Source organism: Elaeis guineensis, chromosome 5, assembly GCF_000442705.2.
Source record: "Elaeis guineensis isolate ETL-2024a chromosome 5, EG11, whole genome shotgun sequence".
Taxonomy (NCBI): domain Eukaryota; kingdom Viridiplantae; phylum Streptophyta; class Magnoliopsida; order Arecales; family Arecaceae; genus Elaeis; species Elaeis guineensis.
The window spans coordinates 122,348,080-122,360,285 of record NC_025997.2 but is presented as its reverse complement, the minus strand read 5'-3'; the positions used below and the strand labels follow the sequence as shown (position 1 = coordinate 122,360,285).

Here is a 12,206-nt window from a genome sequence, read left to right as displayed (position 1 = left end):
CTCATATCAAAGTGGTATGACTGTCTGCATGTATCAAAAAAAAAAAAAAAAAAAAGCTAGATAATTTAGGCTAAATTGGGCCTACATTTCTCTTAAAGAAATAGGTGTTAACTATGGTTATCTATCAATCTTAGGGATGTCAACAAGCTGATTCACCAATCTAATTTTATGCTATATGTTGTTTTAAGTCTAGAATCTATTAGCAATTTGATATCCTAATTCGATATTCTACTTGATGTTATGTAGGATCATGGGGTAAATAAAAATTAAGGATGAGCCAAATATAGAGTCACCACTTGCAAATTTTCTCTTAATGAAATTAAGATTGATTCTACGTGTCTCACATTCTTTTTCCCAAAGTAGGGTTGATTTCATGAGAAAAAACATCTTTTCATAGTACAAATACCAGTGGTACAGGTAGATGGAGGAAAGGGTGGTTCTTGGTGTTGTCTCTATCTTTTCTCACACCAGAGTGTAGAGATCAGATGCGTAGAAGAAGATATTATGCTGTCTTACAGAGATGAAGGGTGAGGAAGTTTATGAACATTGGATGGTTTCTCGACCCCAAAACCACACCTCCTCATCCTCTTTCAAAACTAAACTAGCTCAGATCAGATCTACCCATCATAAGCACCCTACTATGACTCTTGTCTAACACATAGGAATTTCATATTGTTACAAGAGCACTCACTAATAGAAACAGAAAATTCTATGCTAACACAAATAGTGTATAACTTGCATCGTGCAAGAGAGGTCCTCATGTACTAACAAGTCAGAAAGCCTAGGCGACCCACATTAATCCTCCCTCCTCTATCTAAGCTCTTCATAGTTATTGTAAATGATTTATTTGATAATTGTTCTCCAGATATTCGCATTGTTGAAATTTCCCAAAATGCCAAGCTACAAAGGATCTGAACTTGCATTGGAAAATTTTATTTTGTATCTGTCAAGAGATAAATATGAACACTTGCTGTAACTTTAATATGCATGGTTTTTACTCAAAAAAAGAAAAGACAAATAATGGTTGAGCGTGATTATATGATGGTAAATCCATTTACAGGACCACTAGCATAAGATTTATGGCATTTGTCCTACCGCTGCTTTATTTGATGATTAGGTTTAATAGTAACTTCTCTTTAACCCATTAGCAATGGAGCTAACCTGTAATTTATTCTATATAACTGGCGGACCTAATTCGTATCATTCAGTAATTAAAGTTATAAATATGCTTCAGCTGTACCAACCATCAAGTACTAACATTTACAATAAATCCGTAAATCCAATTACAGGACCACCAACATAATATTTATGGCATTTGTCCTAATGCTGCTTTATTTGATGATTAGGTTTAATAGTAACTTCCCTTTAACCCATTAACAGTGGAGCTAACCTGTATCTTATTCTATAAAACTAGCAGACCTAATTCGTGCCATTCATTAAGGTTATAAAATGCTTCAGTTGTATCAACTATCAAGTACTAACATTTAAATAAAATCTGTATATCCAGTTACCGAACCACTAGCATAAGATTTATGGCATTCCTCATGCTGCTTTATTTGATGATTACATTTAATAGTAACTTCTTTTTTACCCATTAGCAGTGGAGCTAACCTGTATTTTATACTACATAACTAGCGGACCTAATTCGTACCATTCAGTAAGGTTATAAATATTCTTCAATTGTATCAACTATCAAGTACTAACATTTACAACAAATTATGCATACTAACAAAATATACACTTCTACAATTGGAGATGATCCGCACAATTGTTGTCTATTAACATTATTTATCGACTGTTTACTGGTACGAAATATTTGCTATATACTACTCATGGCATGTCAATATGTCATAATTTTTTTTTTTTTAAAAAAAAATCTATTCTTTAACACTTTGGAGTTATGTGGTGGCTGGTTACAGCCTCCATTACCATAATAATAATAATATAAAAAAAAAAAGCAACTCAGGAGTTATGCTATATACCAGGTAATTTAAAGTAAAAGCACAGATTGTCAGATTTGTGCATGTTATTGAACTTCTTAAGACCTTCTAAAATTTTATGAGGAGGAAACTTTCATGAGACTCTGTACATCTAAAATCAGAGAATTGCTTTTAAAATCTGAGTCACTTCAAGACAATTCATCGCAGCAAAGTCAGATTCAAGACTTCTCTCTGGAGATGCAGCAATCCGTATGCACTTATTTCAGCCCAAGGTCTCCTATCATATTTTCGAGTGACTCATAAACCAATCAATAATCTACCTATGAATCCAAATTACACCAAACTAAGCCCATCCAAACTTGGAATAAAGAAAGCCAGTGAGACGAAATCTGAAGCACAACCAGAACAAAACGAACAAGAACTAGCATACACTATATTAGCAACCCATCCAGAACTGTCAACGAGATGTGTGTGAGACGAGAACACTCCCAAGACACCCTCCCTTCGAGGCCACCAGAAAGGCGCTCCCATCTTTATAAATCATGCCCCGTTTTCTAAGCCCCCAGCTAAGGAACTGGGACTCCCCAAGTCAAAAGAAAAAGGCAGTGGGCTACAATACTATAAATGAAACCCCGTTACCCTAAAAAGTAGCAAGCAGTGGTTGGAGGCCCCATCCCGCCTGGGAGATCGCGTTCGCATCCCGGGACGAGCGACAACAAGGCCGTGGCCTTTTGAACCGAGAGGGCCGAAGCGACGAAGAGCAGCGCGAATCCGACCGATGCCCCATGTCCCAATCCCCCCGCCGTTATCTCCTTGGCAGAACGCAATGCCCTCCTCGATCCCATCCCAACCCTCTCTCCCCTCCTTGCACCAATCCCCCATCCCTTGTATTATTAATTCCCTCCCCACTGCTCTCTTCCAACCTCCACCTCCTCTTCCCCCCCTCCTACTCTCACGAGTTACACCAATAAACCCATGCGCAGAGCCATTTCCCCTTGTTTTTTCTGATGGCGTCCTCCTCCTGCCTCATCCTCCCCCATTCCTCCTCCTCTTCCTCCTCCTCCTCATCCCATGAAACCCCTCTCCCTATCCCCTCCACTATTTCTACTCTTCCCCTCCTCCCTCACTTCCACCAAGAAGAAGACTTGCTCTTTTACTTGCACCTCCAGCAGCAGCAGCACCTACTAGACCTCCACCACCAACAAAAGTTTGACAAAATGGTGCGCAAGCGCCCCGCCTCCGAGCTCGACCTCCCGCCCGACTCCTCCTCTTACCCCAACCCCGCTCGCCTCCCACGCCGCGCCAACCTCCCTTCCTCCTCCGCCGCCACCGCCGCCGCCGCTTCGGCGGCTGTACCCGCCGCTTTTATCGGTGACCTCCAGGGTCACTCTCCTCTGATGTTCGACCCGAGTCCCGCCCCCAACCCTCCCCCCATCCTCTTATCCGGCGCCGGCCCGAATCCTGCTCCGGCTGCTCTCTTGCAGTCGCTGCCGCCTCAGCTGCCGGCTCCGCCAGCAGTGTGCGGGTTCTCCGGCCTGCCGCTGTTCCCCTCCGACATGGAACGAGGAGGCGGGGGTGGCGCGGGCGTGGACGTGCTACAGGGCATGAGTTCTTCCCCCATTGGTGGGGTCTCCGAGGAGGGGACCGTCGGAGGCGCCGTCACGGCCACGGCGTGGATAGATGGGATCATCCGGGATTTGATCAGCAGCGCCACGGCGGAGGTGTCCATCCCCCAGCTCATCCACAACGTTCGGGAGATTATTCAACCGTGTAACCCCAACCTCGCCGCCGTGCTCGAGTACCGCCTCCGGTCCCTAACGTCGGATTCGCCGGCCTTGCCGGCGCACTCGGAGAAGAGGCGGCGGCCGGCTCCGGCGTTGCCGGAGCTACCGCCTCCGCCTAAGAGGGTCGACCCGTCGCCGTCCTTCCCATCCTCCGCCGCCGGAGCGTCCAGCCAGCAGCTCCCCAGCTGGGAAGAACCTAATCCAAACCCAAATCCAAATCCCAGCTATCCCCGGCTCCCCAATACCCAGCCCCAGCAACCCCAGCCGCAGCGGAGCTCGGCCTCCACCTCGTCCGACGACGCCACGGCTGCGGCGGCGGCGGCGGCGGCGGCGGCGGCGGCGAAGGAGAGAAAGGAGGAGATCCGCCAGCAGAAGCGCGACGAGGAAGGGCTCCACCTTCTCACCCTCCTCCTCCAGTGCGCCGAGGCGGTTGCCGCCGACAACCTGGAGGAGGCGAACCGTTTGTTACTCGAGATCTCGGAGCTCTCCACACCCTTCGGAACCTCGGCGCAGCGCGTGGCCGCCTACTTCTCCGAGGCCATGTCGGCCCGCATCGTGAGCTCCTGCCTGGGCCTCTACGCGCCGCTCCCCTCCGCCCCCCACCGGATCCGCCTCGCCTCCGCGTTCCAGGTGTTCAACGGCATCAGCCCCTTCGTCAAGTTCTCCCACTTCACCGCCAACCAGGCCATCCAGGAGGCCTTCGAGCGCGAGGATCGCGTCCACATCATCGACCTCGACATCATGCAAGGCCTCCAATGGCCGGGCCTCTTCCACATCCTCGCGTCCCGTCCCGGCGGCCCACCGCGGGTCCGGTTGACGGGGCTCGGGTCCTCCATGGAGGCGCTCGAGGCGACGGGGAAGAGGCTGTCGGACTTCGCGCAAACACTTGGTCTGCCGTTTGAGTTCTGCCCGTTGGCGGAGAAGGTGGGGAATTTGGACCCGGACCGGCTCGGGGTGAACCGGCGGGAGGCTTTGGCCGTGCACTGGCTTCACCACTCGCTCTACGATGTCACGGGCTCTGACACCAATACCCTTTGGCTCCTCCAGCGGTAACACACACACTCTCTCTCTCTCTCTCGCCCTCCTCTACTCTACTTTGCGTGTTTGAATGGGAAAAGGAGGTTGCTCCTTTTGTCACCTTATTTTCCCACGGTGCAATGATTAACTTATGGCAATGAGCTCCAATGAATAGCTCCTGCTGTTGTTCTCCCCCCGCGTCGTCGACTTCTCTTCTTGCTCTTCACTTTTAGCACTCTTTTACATTTTTTAAGTAAAAGATGATGGGTATCTGAAAGTACCGATTCTTAGCTCTGTGCAGCCTTCCCCTTTCCTCTCATTACTTGTTCACACTTTGAAATTAAATTTTTATTAGTCATTACTTCTTGTTTTGATGCAGTAAACAATGGCTGACATTTAGCATGTAGAAGCTAAGGAGGTAGCCTGCTGTAGTCTCTGACATTTTCTCTTTCTGGATCTACGGTCCTCAAAAGCACAACTTAATTATTTCTAATTTTTAGTCTTTCCTCTCTTTTAATAAGATCATATGGTTTCACATTTTGTCCATTTCTCTCGGAGTTCACAACGTTTATCCCTCCACCTTCGACCACTGAACTTCTGTTCTGGGAATCTTAGATTGGGATGATTTTTTTTCCCACTGAGTTCTGCTTGAAAGAAAGTTTATTGGTACTAAATATTACTGCTTCGTAGTCTTTCTGCCCCTCTCTGTAGAAGTCGACAATCTTCCCCTTGACAAGATTGCATGCTACTTCATTTTTGTCTATTTTTCATGTTGTAATAATGATATTTTAACTACTTTTTGTCACTTCACTTTGGTACTGGAAATGCTACCTGGGCGTGATGAGATTCCAAATCCACTAAGATCATCTTGATAGGGAGGCTACAAGTACTAAATATTAATGCATTCTGGTCTTCCTCCCATGGCCAGCTTCGTTTTCGTATTTTTTTCGAATGGATTATTAGTTTATTTCTACTTATTTCAATGCAGCAACGGATCCCTAATACTGAAATGATTTCTAAAGATCTGCTCAAAAGTGAGTCTAGAAGCACTAATTATGACTACTTTTTAGCCTTTCCGCTCCTCTCTCCTCTCAAAGCATGCCATACTTTTCACTAAGAATAATTACTACTTTATAACCCTACTTTCGATGCTCTAAAAGTACACTAGTGCTTAACCCTCTCTCTATTGGAAATGGTTGCATGGGTCTCTCATAGGCTGGCGCCGAAGGTGGTGACCATAGTGGAGCAAGATCTAAGCCAAGCGGGCTCCTTCCTCGCCCGGTTCGTAGAAGCCATCCACTACTACTCGGCTCTCTTCGACTCCCTGGGCGCCAGCTACGGCGAGGACAGCCAGGAACGTCATATCGTCGAGCAGCAGCTCCTCTCTCGGGAAATCCGCAACGTGCTCGCCGTCGGCGGGCCGGCGCGGACCGGCGATGTCAAGTTCGGCAACTGGCGAGAGAAGCTCAGCCAATCCGGGTTCCGCGGCGTCTCCCTCGCCGGCAACGCCGCCGCCCAGGCCACCCTTCTCCTCGGCATGTTCCCCTCCGACGGCTACACTCTTATCGAAGAGAACGGCGCTCTCAAGCTCGGCTGGAAGGACCTCTGCCTCCTCACCGCCTCGGCCTGGCGGCCGCCGTCCGCCACCACCACTCCGCTTTGCACCTCTCGGTAGTCAGTTCCTAGTCGAGTTCAAATGAGTCCGATTCACTTGGTCACTTTGCCCATTTGGGCTTCAATTAGCCAGCAGCCAGTCGGCCGACCACCTCTTTCTTTGTGTACATGAGACTCATGTTTTGCCTAATGAGAAAATGGTGGTTGGGTGGAAGCATATACTGCGTGTCGATCATGTGGTTTTTGCTATGTGTGCTTCAAACGAGGTGGAGGGCGGCAGTGCTTTTTTATCTCATAGGGTTAATTTCCAACGAGGGGGCGTTTTCCTCTCTCGCACTGCTCTTTTGTTTTTTACCCCAAGGTAGAGAGAAGGGAAATGAATGAGTTGAGTTGGCTATTTGTTAGATTTCTCTCTGGGGAGGTGAGGATGGGGGTCGCGGTTTTTTCTTTTTTACGTTGGTTTTCAGCATAGCTTTCGTCGAGGGGCTGAAGGGAGGCTTTACTACCACATGGAGGAAGCGAGCATGAAATAAATGTGATGAGGGGTGGGTGAGGGGGGCTTTGGCAGGGGTGGGGTGGGGTGGAGTCCTTTTTACTTCCCTTCGAAGCTAGAGTTCAAATTTGGGTGAGGTTTTGAGTGGTGGGATCACGTGGTGGGGAGTTTTAGGGGTGGTGGGGCCCAAGGTGACCGACGAATGGGGTTGGCTCTTGTGTGGGGATTTGGTGGGCTGGCCCACCTGATTTGGGGTACATTGTCAGGTGCTTTTGAAGTGTCACGTCAACGATTGGGGAAATTTTGTTTAGACCAGCTTGGAATGGGTAGGTCTTTGGCATTGAATGTGGGGGAAATATTACTGGGCCATGCTATTCATCCGTGGGAGCATTTAAGAAATTTTAAATGGACAGCAGTAATGTTTGCTGATGGCTCACTTCATGGTGTGTCTTCTAGTCGCCTAATCCTTTATAAAAATTATAGGCAAATTGGTTGCAATCAAATTAACTTTACAGTTCGCTTTAATATAAACGACAAAGAGATAGTAGAAAGAGATAGTTATATTGTTCTTGATTTAAGTTTGCAACCTGGCCATATTAAAAGTATTGGGTGGGCTTTCCTTTCCTTGGAAAAAAAAAAATGCATGGATTCATATCAACAAACAACGGTGTTAGTTCCAATTTATAGGCCTACTAGGCTTTATTTTGGTATTATTTTTGTCAAACTGTAAATTTTCTGCGATGATTATTTTTTAGAGCATTAATGATTTTAACTAAATTTTGAAAAGCCGGCTTATTCTGTGTTAAAATTGTCATTTTGTGACAAGATCGGGACAATAAAATTATAATTCAGTTGAAAGGCTTTCTGTGAATTGATATCAAATATATAAATTAATTAAATGAATTCTTCATCCTACCTAAGTGAGCATTTCATAAAAAATATTATTAACCGAACAAATAAATTAGATAACCATGATCTGTCTCCTTCCCGCTTTAGTATTTTGATTGTAAGAGATTTCAGAGAAAAACTTGTAAAAAGAGGGAGCATGTAACTTAATATGGTCCCAGAGAAATCTCATGTAGCAAACAGCTCATATGCACAGATATTTCATGTAACAAACTAAATTGATTAATTATATATCCTTTTGTTTTTCGCTCATATTAACATACAGATATGAGCACTGCTTGTGTATTAACTAACTAAAATAATAATAATAATAATATCAAATACATATAATAAAATAAAAATTTAAAATTTAAATGGGACATAGATGTTGGAGGTAGATAAGATTGTTAAAGGAGATAGAAATAGAGGACAATAAAATTACTAAAGAGAAGCTAGTTTGGACAAAAAATACAGTGCACATGCGCATAACAAAAAGATTTCGGACACACAGAGCAAATGTGCAAATCATTGTTTTAATGTTTTAGTCGGTATTTTTTTTTATTCTTTAGATTAATTAAATATTAATTTAGGTATGAGCCAAATCTTAAACCAAGTTCGAAATTAAGAATTGCACTTCGATTCCAGCATAAACCATGCTTCATTTAATCTTGATAATTAATTCCAATTCGATTTAGGATTATCAAGCTGATCAAGTAGGTTTGTGTTCTACTCAATTCAAAATTAATCTTGAATTAAACTCAAAAAAGATGTTAAATAAATCAAGCTTGATCTTAGAGTTCGAGCTTGAAATCAATTTCAAGTCGAGCTTGATCAAATCCAAGCTCGATAAATTCCAGCTCGATTATACCTTTAGCTCCAACATATCAAAATTATTTTAGTTTGTGAAATTAGGCTTGTTCCAACATGGGGCCAGAAGCATGCGAGCCCATCGCTTACATCACTTCCCAGCCAAGGGACAGCATAGCTTGTTGCATAACAACGGAATTCTTGTAGCACTTACATTCAATAAACGTTATTATAGAAGTTCTTGTGAAATGCCATGATTTTGTTCAAAACTAGTTTAGGATAAAAACATCTTTTGTTTGCCAAATAGTTTGAAGCATAGTTAATTCAAGATTCACTCTCTTTTTTCTTTTTTTTTTTGGGTACATATGGGGGTCTAGAAGACCCGGATCAAGAATCGAACTGATAAAAAAAAAATAAAGACAAAGCAATAAATAAAAGGAAAAAAAAATATGCTAGAGTTTAAGAAAACCAACTGCTGATGAATCCACTAACACCTGCATCTTCATGTGAAGGGGAATGGATGACAAAGAATGAAAGTTTGAATTGTGTTGAAGATTTGCTAGAGAGTCCACCGATTGATTCACAATTCGCTCTTTATTGATGCATTAGGCCTACTGTGAGTATGAAAATATTTTTTTTTTTGTAAAACTTAAACTTGTTTTCGCTCATAAAAAGTCATTTCATAAAATGTTTTTTTTTTATTATAGTTATAGATGATATAAAATCATCATAGAAAGAACTCAAAAAGAAAAGGATATGAGATTTAATGAGTTAGATATGTAATTTACATATAAATGTTAAACGGATTTTGATGTATTAGTTTTCCTTTCTCAATCCAATCCCAACATATTCCTCTTTTTTATAAAAGATATCTAGGATCAAACTTATAAATGAAACAAATTAGTCCCTATTAAATTTAATTATTAATTTTATGAATTTTTATTTTTTAAAAAGTCATCATAACTAAATCGTTTACTAGTGCTATGGAATGGGGTTGAAGACAAGGGATTATCTGTCAAAATCCAAACCTTTTTTTTTTTGGATGGAAGCCCAAATCCCAAACCTAAATCGTTTACTATTGCGGATTGGGCTTGTCTTTGGGTCAGAACAATGTTGCGGTCCAGGACTTTGTGAGCCCGTTAGTTGCTTCCTCAGCCCTTATTGAAGAATAAATGGAATATTGACGGTACTTAAATTTAGTGAACATGCCTATAAATGTTTTCATTTTAAATTAATCTAAAAAAATAAATCTTTCATTTACCAAATGAATCAGGGTGTAATTACCTAATTACTTTATCTGCTTGTACGATTCTTTTTTCCTTAAAATGTTGCAGTTGACACATCTCATTTCCCTTTTTTTGTTTTTTTTGGATAAAATAGACACCTCTCATTTCATTGAGAAATGAAACAAAGAAGAACCAGGAACCTATAACAAAGAGGAATATCAAACAAATATCAAAGAAAACTATGATCCTCTCTGGATGATTTGAGTCTGGGCTTTGGTTCATAGTTCACCAATAAAATCTTTCTTGATTAATTATGTTTGCTTAGAGCCGGATGAAAACATTATTTTGATTATTCATATAATTTAAGAAAATTTATTTTGGTTTGCAGAAACTCTATTCCTAGAAATAATGCTTTGATTCGTTAAGGTTATACGAGTCGAATAATATGAAAGCGTTTTAAAAGAGATTACAAGGCAAATTAGGTCATCATGGACTGGAGTCTATTGGGTTGCCTTTGGGCCAAAATAGAGGGTGGCAATCATTGGGCCAGCTTTTAGGCTCCACCATGGTTCGATCTTTATATATTGTAACCTAGAGAATTTCTTTGTGCACCATGGGTGGTGTAGAAAATTCGACGTAGAGCACACCACCTCGTCCGATTGGTCTACGTAATCACCACTTTCTAACGTGCATTTAATGCATGCAGGTCGATTTTTTCGTTTAAAAATTATCTGATGAAATTTTATCTTTTGGAAAAAAATTATAATATCCTATGGTGTATTATAACTTAGGATGTCATAATATTGTCTAGAATATCATAATATGAAAGAGATATTTTTGTCCATCCACTTTTCAATGTGTATTTAATATCTGCAGATCGATTTTTTTATTTAAAATTTTTGAATGACGAAAATATTCTTATTTTTTGAAAAAAAATTATGATTCCCTATATATATTATGAATACAAGATGTCATAATATCGACATATAATATAATAATTTTTTCAAAAGATAGAAATATTTTCATTATTCAAATTTTTTAAATAAAAAATTTGATCTGTAAATATTAAATATACATTGAAAAATATTTACTATGTAAATTAATCGGATGAGACAATATACTCCACGTCAGATTTTCTACGCCATCCATAGTGCACAAAAAATTTCACTTGTAACCTAAACCTGATCACGAGACGGCTTTATGCCGGGCTCCTCCCATTTCAAAGGTAGGATGGTTTTGGTGCTGGGATGCGTCAAGTGCTTTTTCTCTCTAATTTAACATCAGGACCAGAAAACACATGAAGCTCAAATAATTTATGACCTAAAAATTACTAAAAACATTGACAAAACATGCTCCTGATAAAGATGTGATGATTTCCACAATCGCATAGGATTTCAAAGTGATTTTGGAGATCAAGTAGCATTATAGGAAAGAAAAAAAAAATGAGATGGGAATGCGAACATTTAATATTTCTGATGTTTTCGCACTTCTGAATCAAAATGAACTTTCCTTTAGGAATGTTGACCAAGTAATCGCTTGAAATAATTTATTTTGTGGATGGTATTCTCAGCTAGTTCCTATCATGTATTAATGTGGCCCTTCCAAGGTCAAGCAAGTGGGTGGCTATCATTTTCTATCATAATAAGGCTGGTGGCCATCATGCATCTACGCCAAATGCTTCCAAGTGTTTACCCTTTTTTTTTTTTTTTTTTTTTTTTTTTTTTTTTTTTTTTTTTTTTTTTTTTTTTTTTTTTTTTTTTTAACTCTAATGTTCAATCAATTACTTATAGAAATGACGCAGACAGCTATACATAAAGCTGCCAATGGGCCAAATCCAGGTCCTAGACCCGTACGTATTTACTCGACGGGTCTAGATCTGGTACTAGCATTAGACCCATTTATTCAGATTCGGATCCAAATCCAATAAATTATAATATAAATAGATAGGATCTAAATATTTAATATCCAAATCCGATAGACATAGAACCCGATAATATAATTAATATATATATTAAAAATATTTAATATCCCATTTCAGATTCTCTTTCTATCTCTCGATCTCCCTCTCTCTCTCTCTCTCTGAGTCTCTTAGTCTCTCTGAGGACCCTGACGGTGCCTCTCCCTCCCCCCTCTCCCTCTCCACCGCGAGATCCACTCACCAGCGGTCGGACCCTGACACCAACACCGGCCCTGGACTTCCTCCTCCAGCTCCTCACTTCCGATCCACCCAAACTCACCCCTCCTCGCCGTCGGCAACAAAGTCATGGCCACCGTCGACCGCAACCTCATCGCTCACCTCGTCCGCGCCATGCGCTTCCTCTCCGCCGCCCTGGCCGAGACTGGTTTCTTCGAGATCCACATCTCCACCCACCACTCTCTCGGCATCCTCTCCGCCTCTGAGCCTCCATCCTTCGGCTGCTTCCGTCGGGACTACGACTGT

General features: G+C 42.0%; 1 protein-coding gene across 1 annotated transcript; it reads left to right on the top strand.

Moving 5' to 3' along the window:
* The first annotated feature begins 2,375 nt into the window (after nt 1-2,375).
* On the top strand, nt 2,376-6,725 carry LOC105046052 (protein SCARECROW 2). The gene is made up of 2 exons (XM_010924540.4): nt 2,376-4,773; nt 5,957-6,725. The coding sequence occupies exons 1-2, from the start codon at nt 2,948-2,950 to the stop codon at nt 6,414-6,416; spliced, it is 2,286 nt and encodes a 761-aa protein (XP_010922842.2). The 5' UTR covers nt 2,376-2,947; the 3' UTR covers nt 6,417-6,725.
* Nucleotides 6,726-12,206: the final 5,481 nt, after the last annotated feature.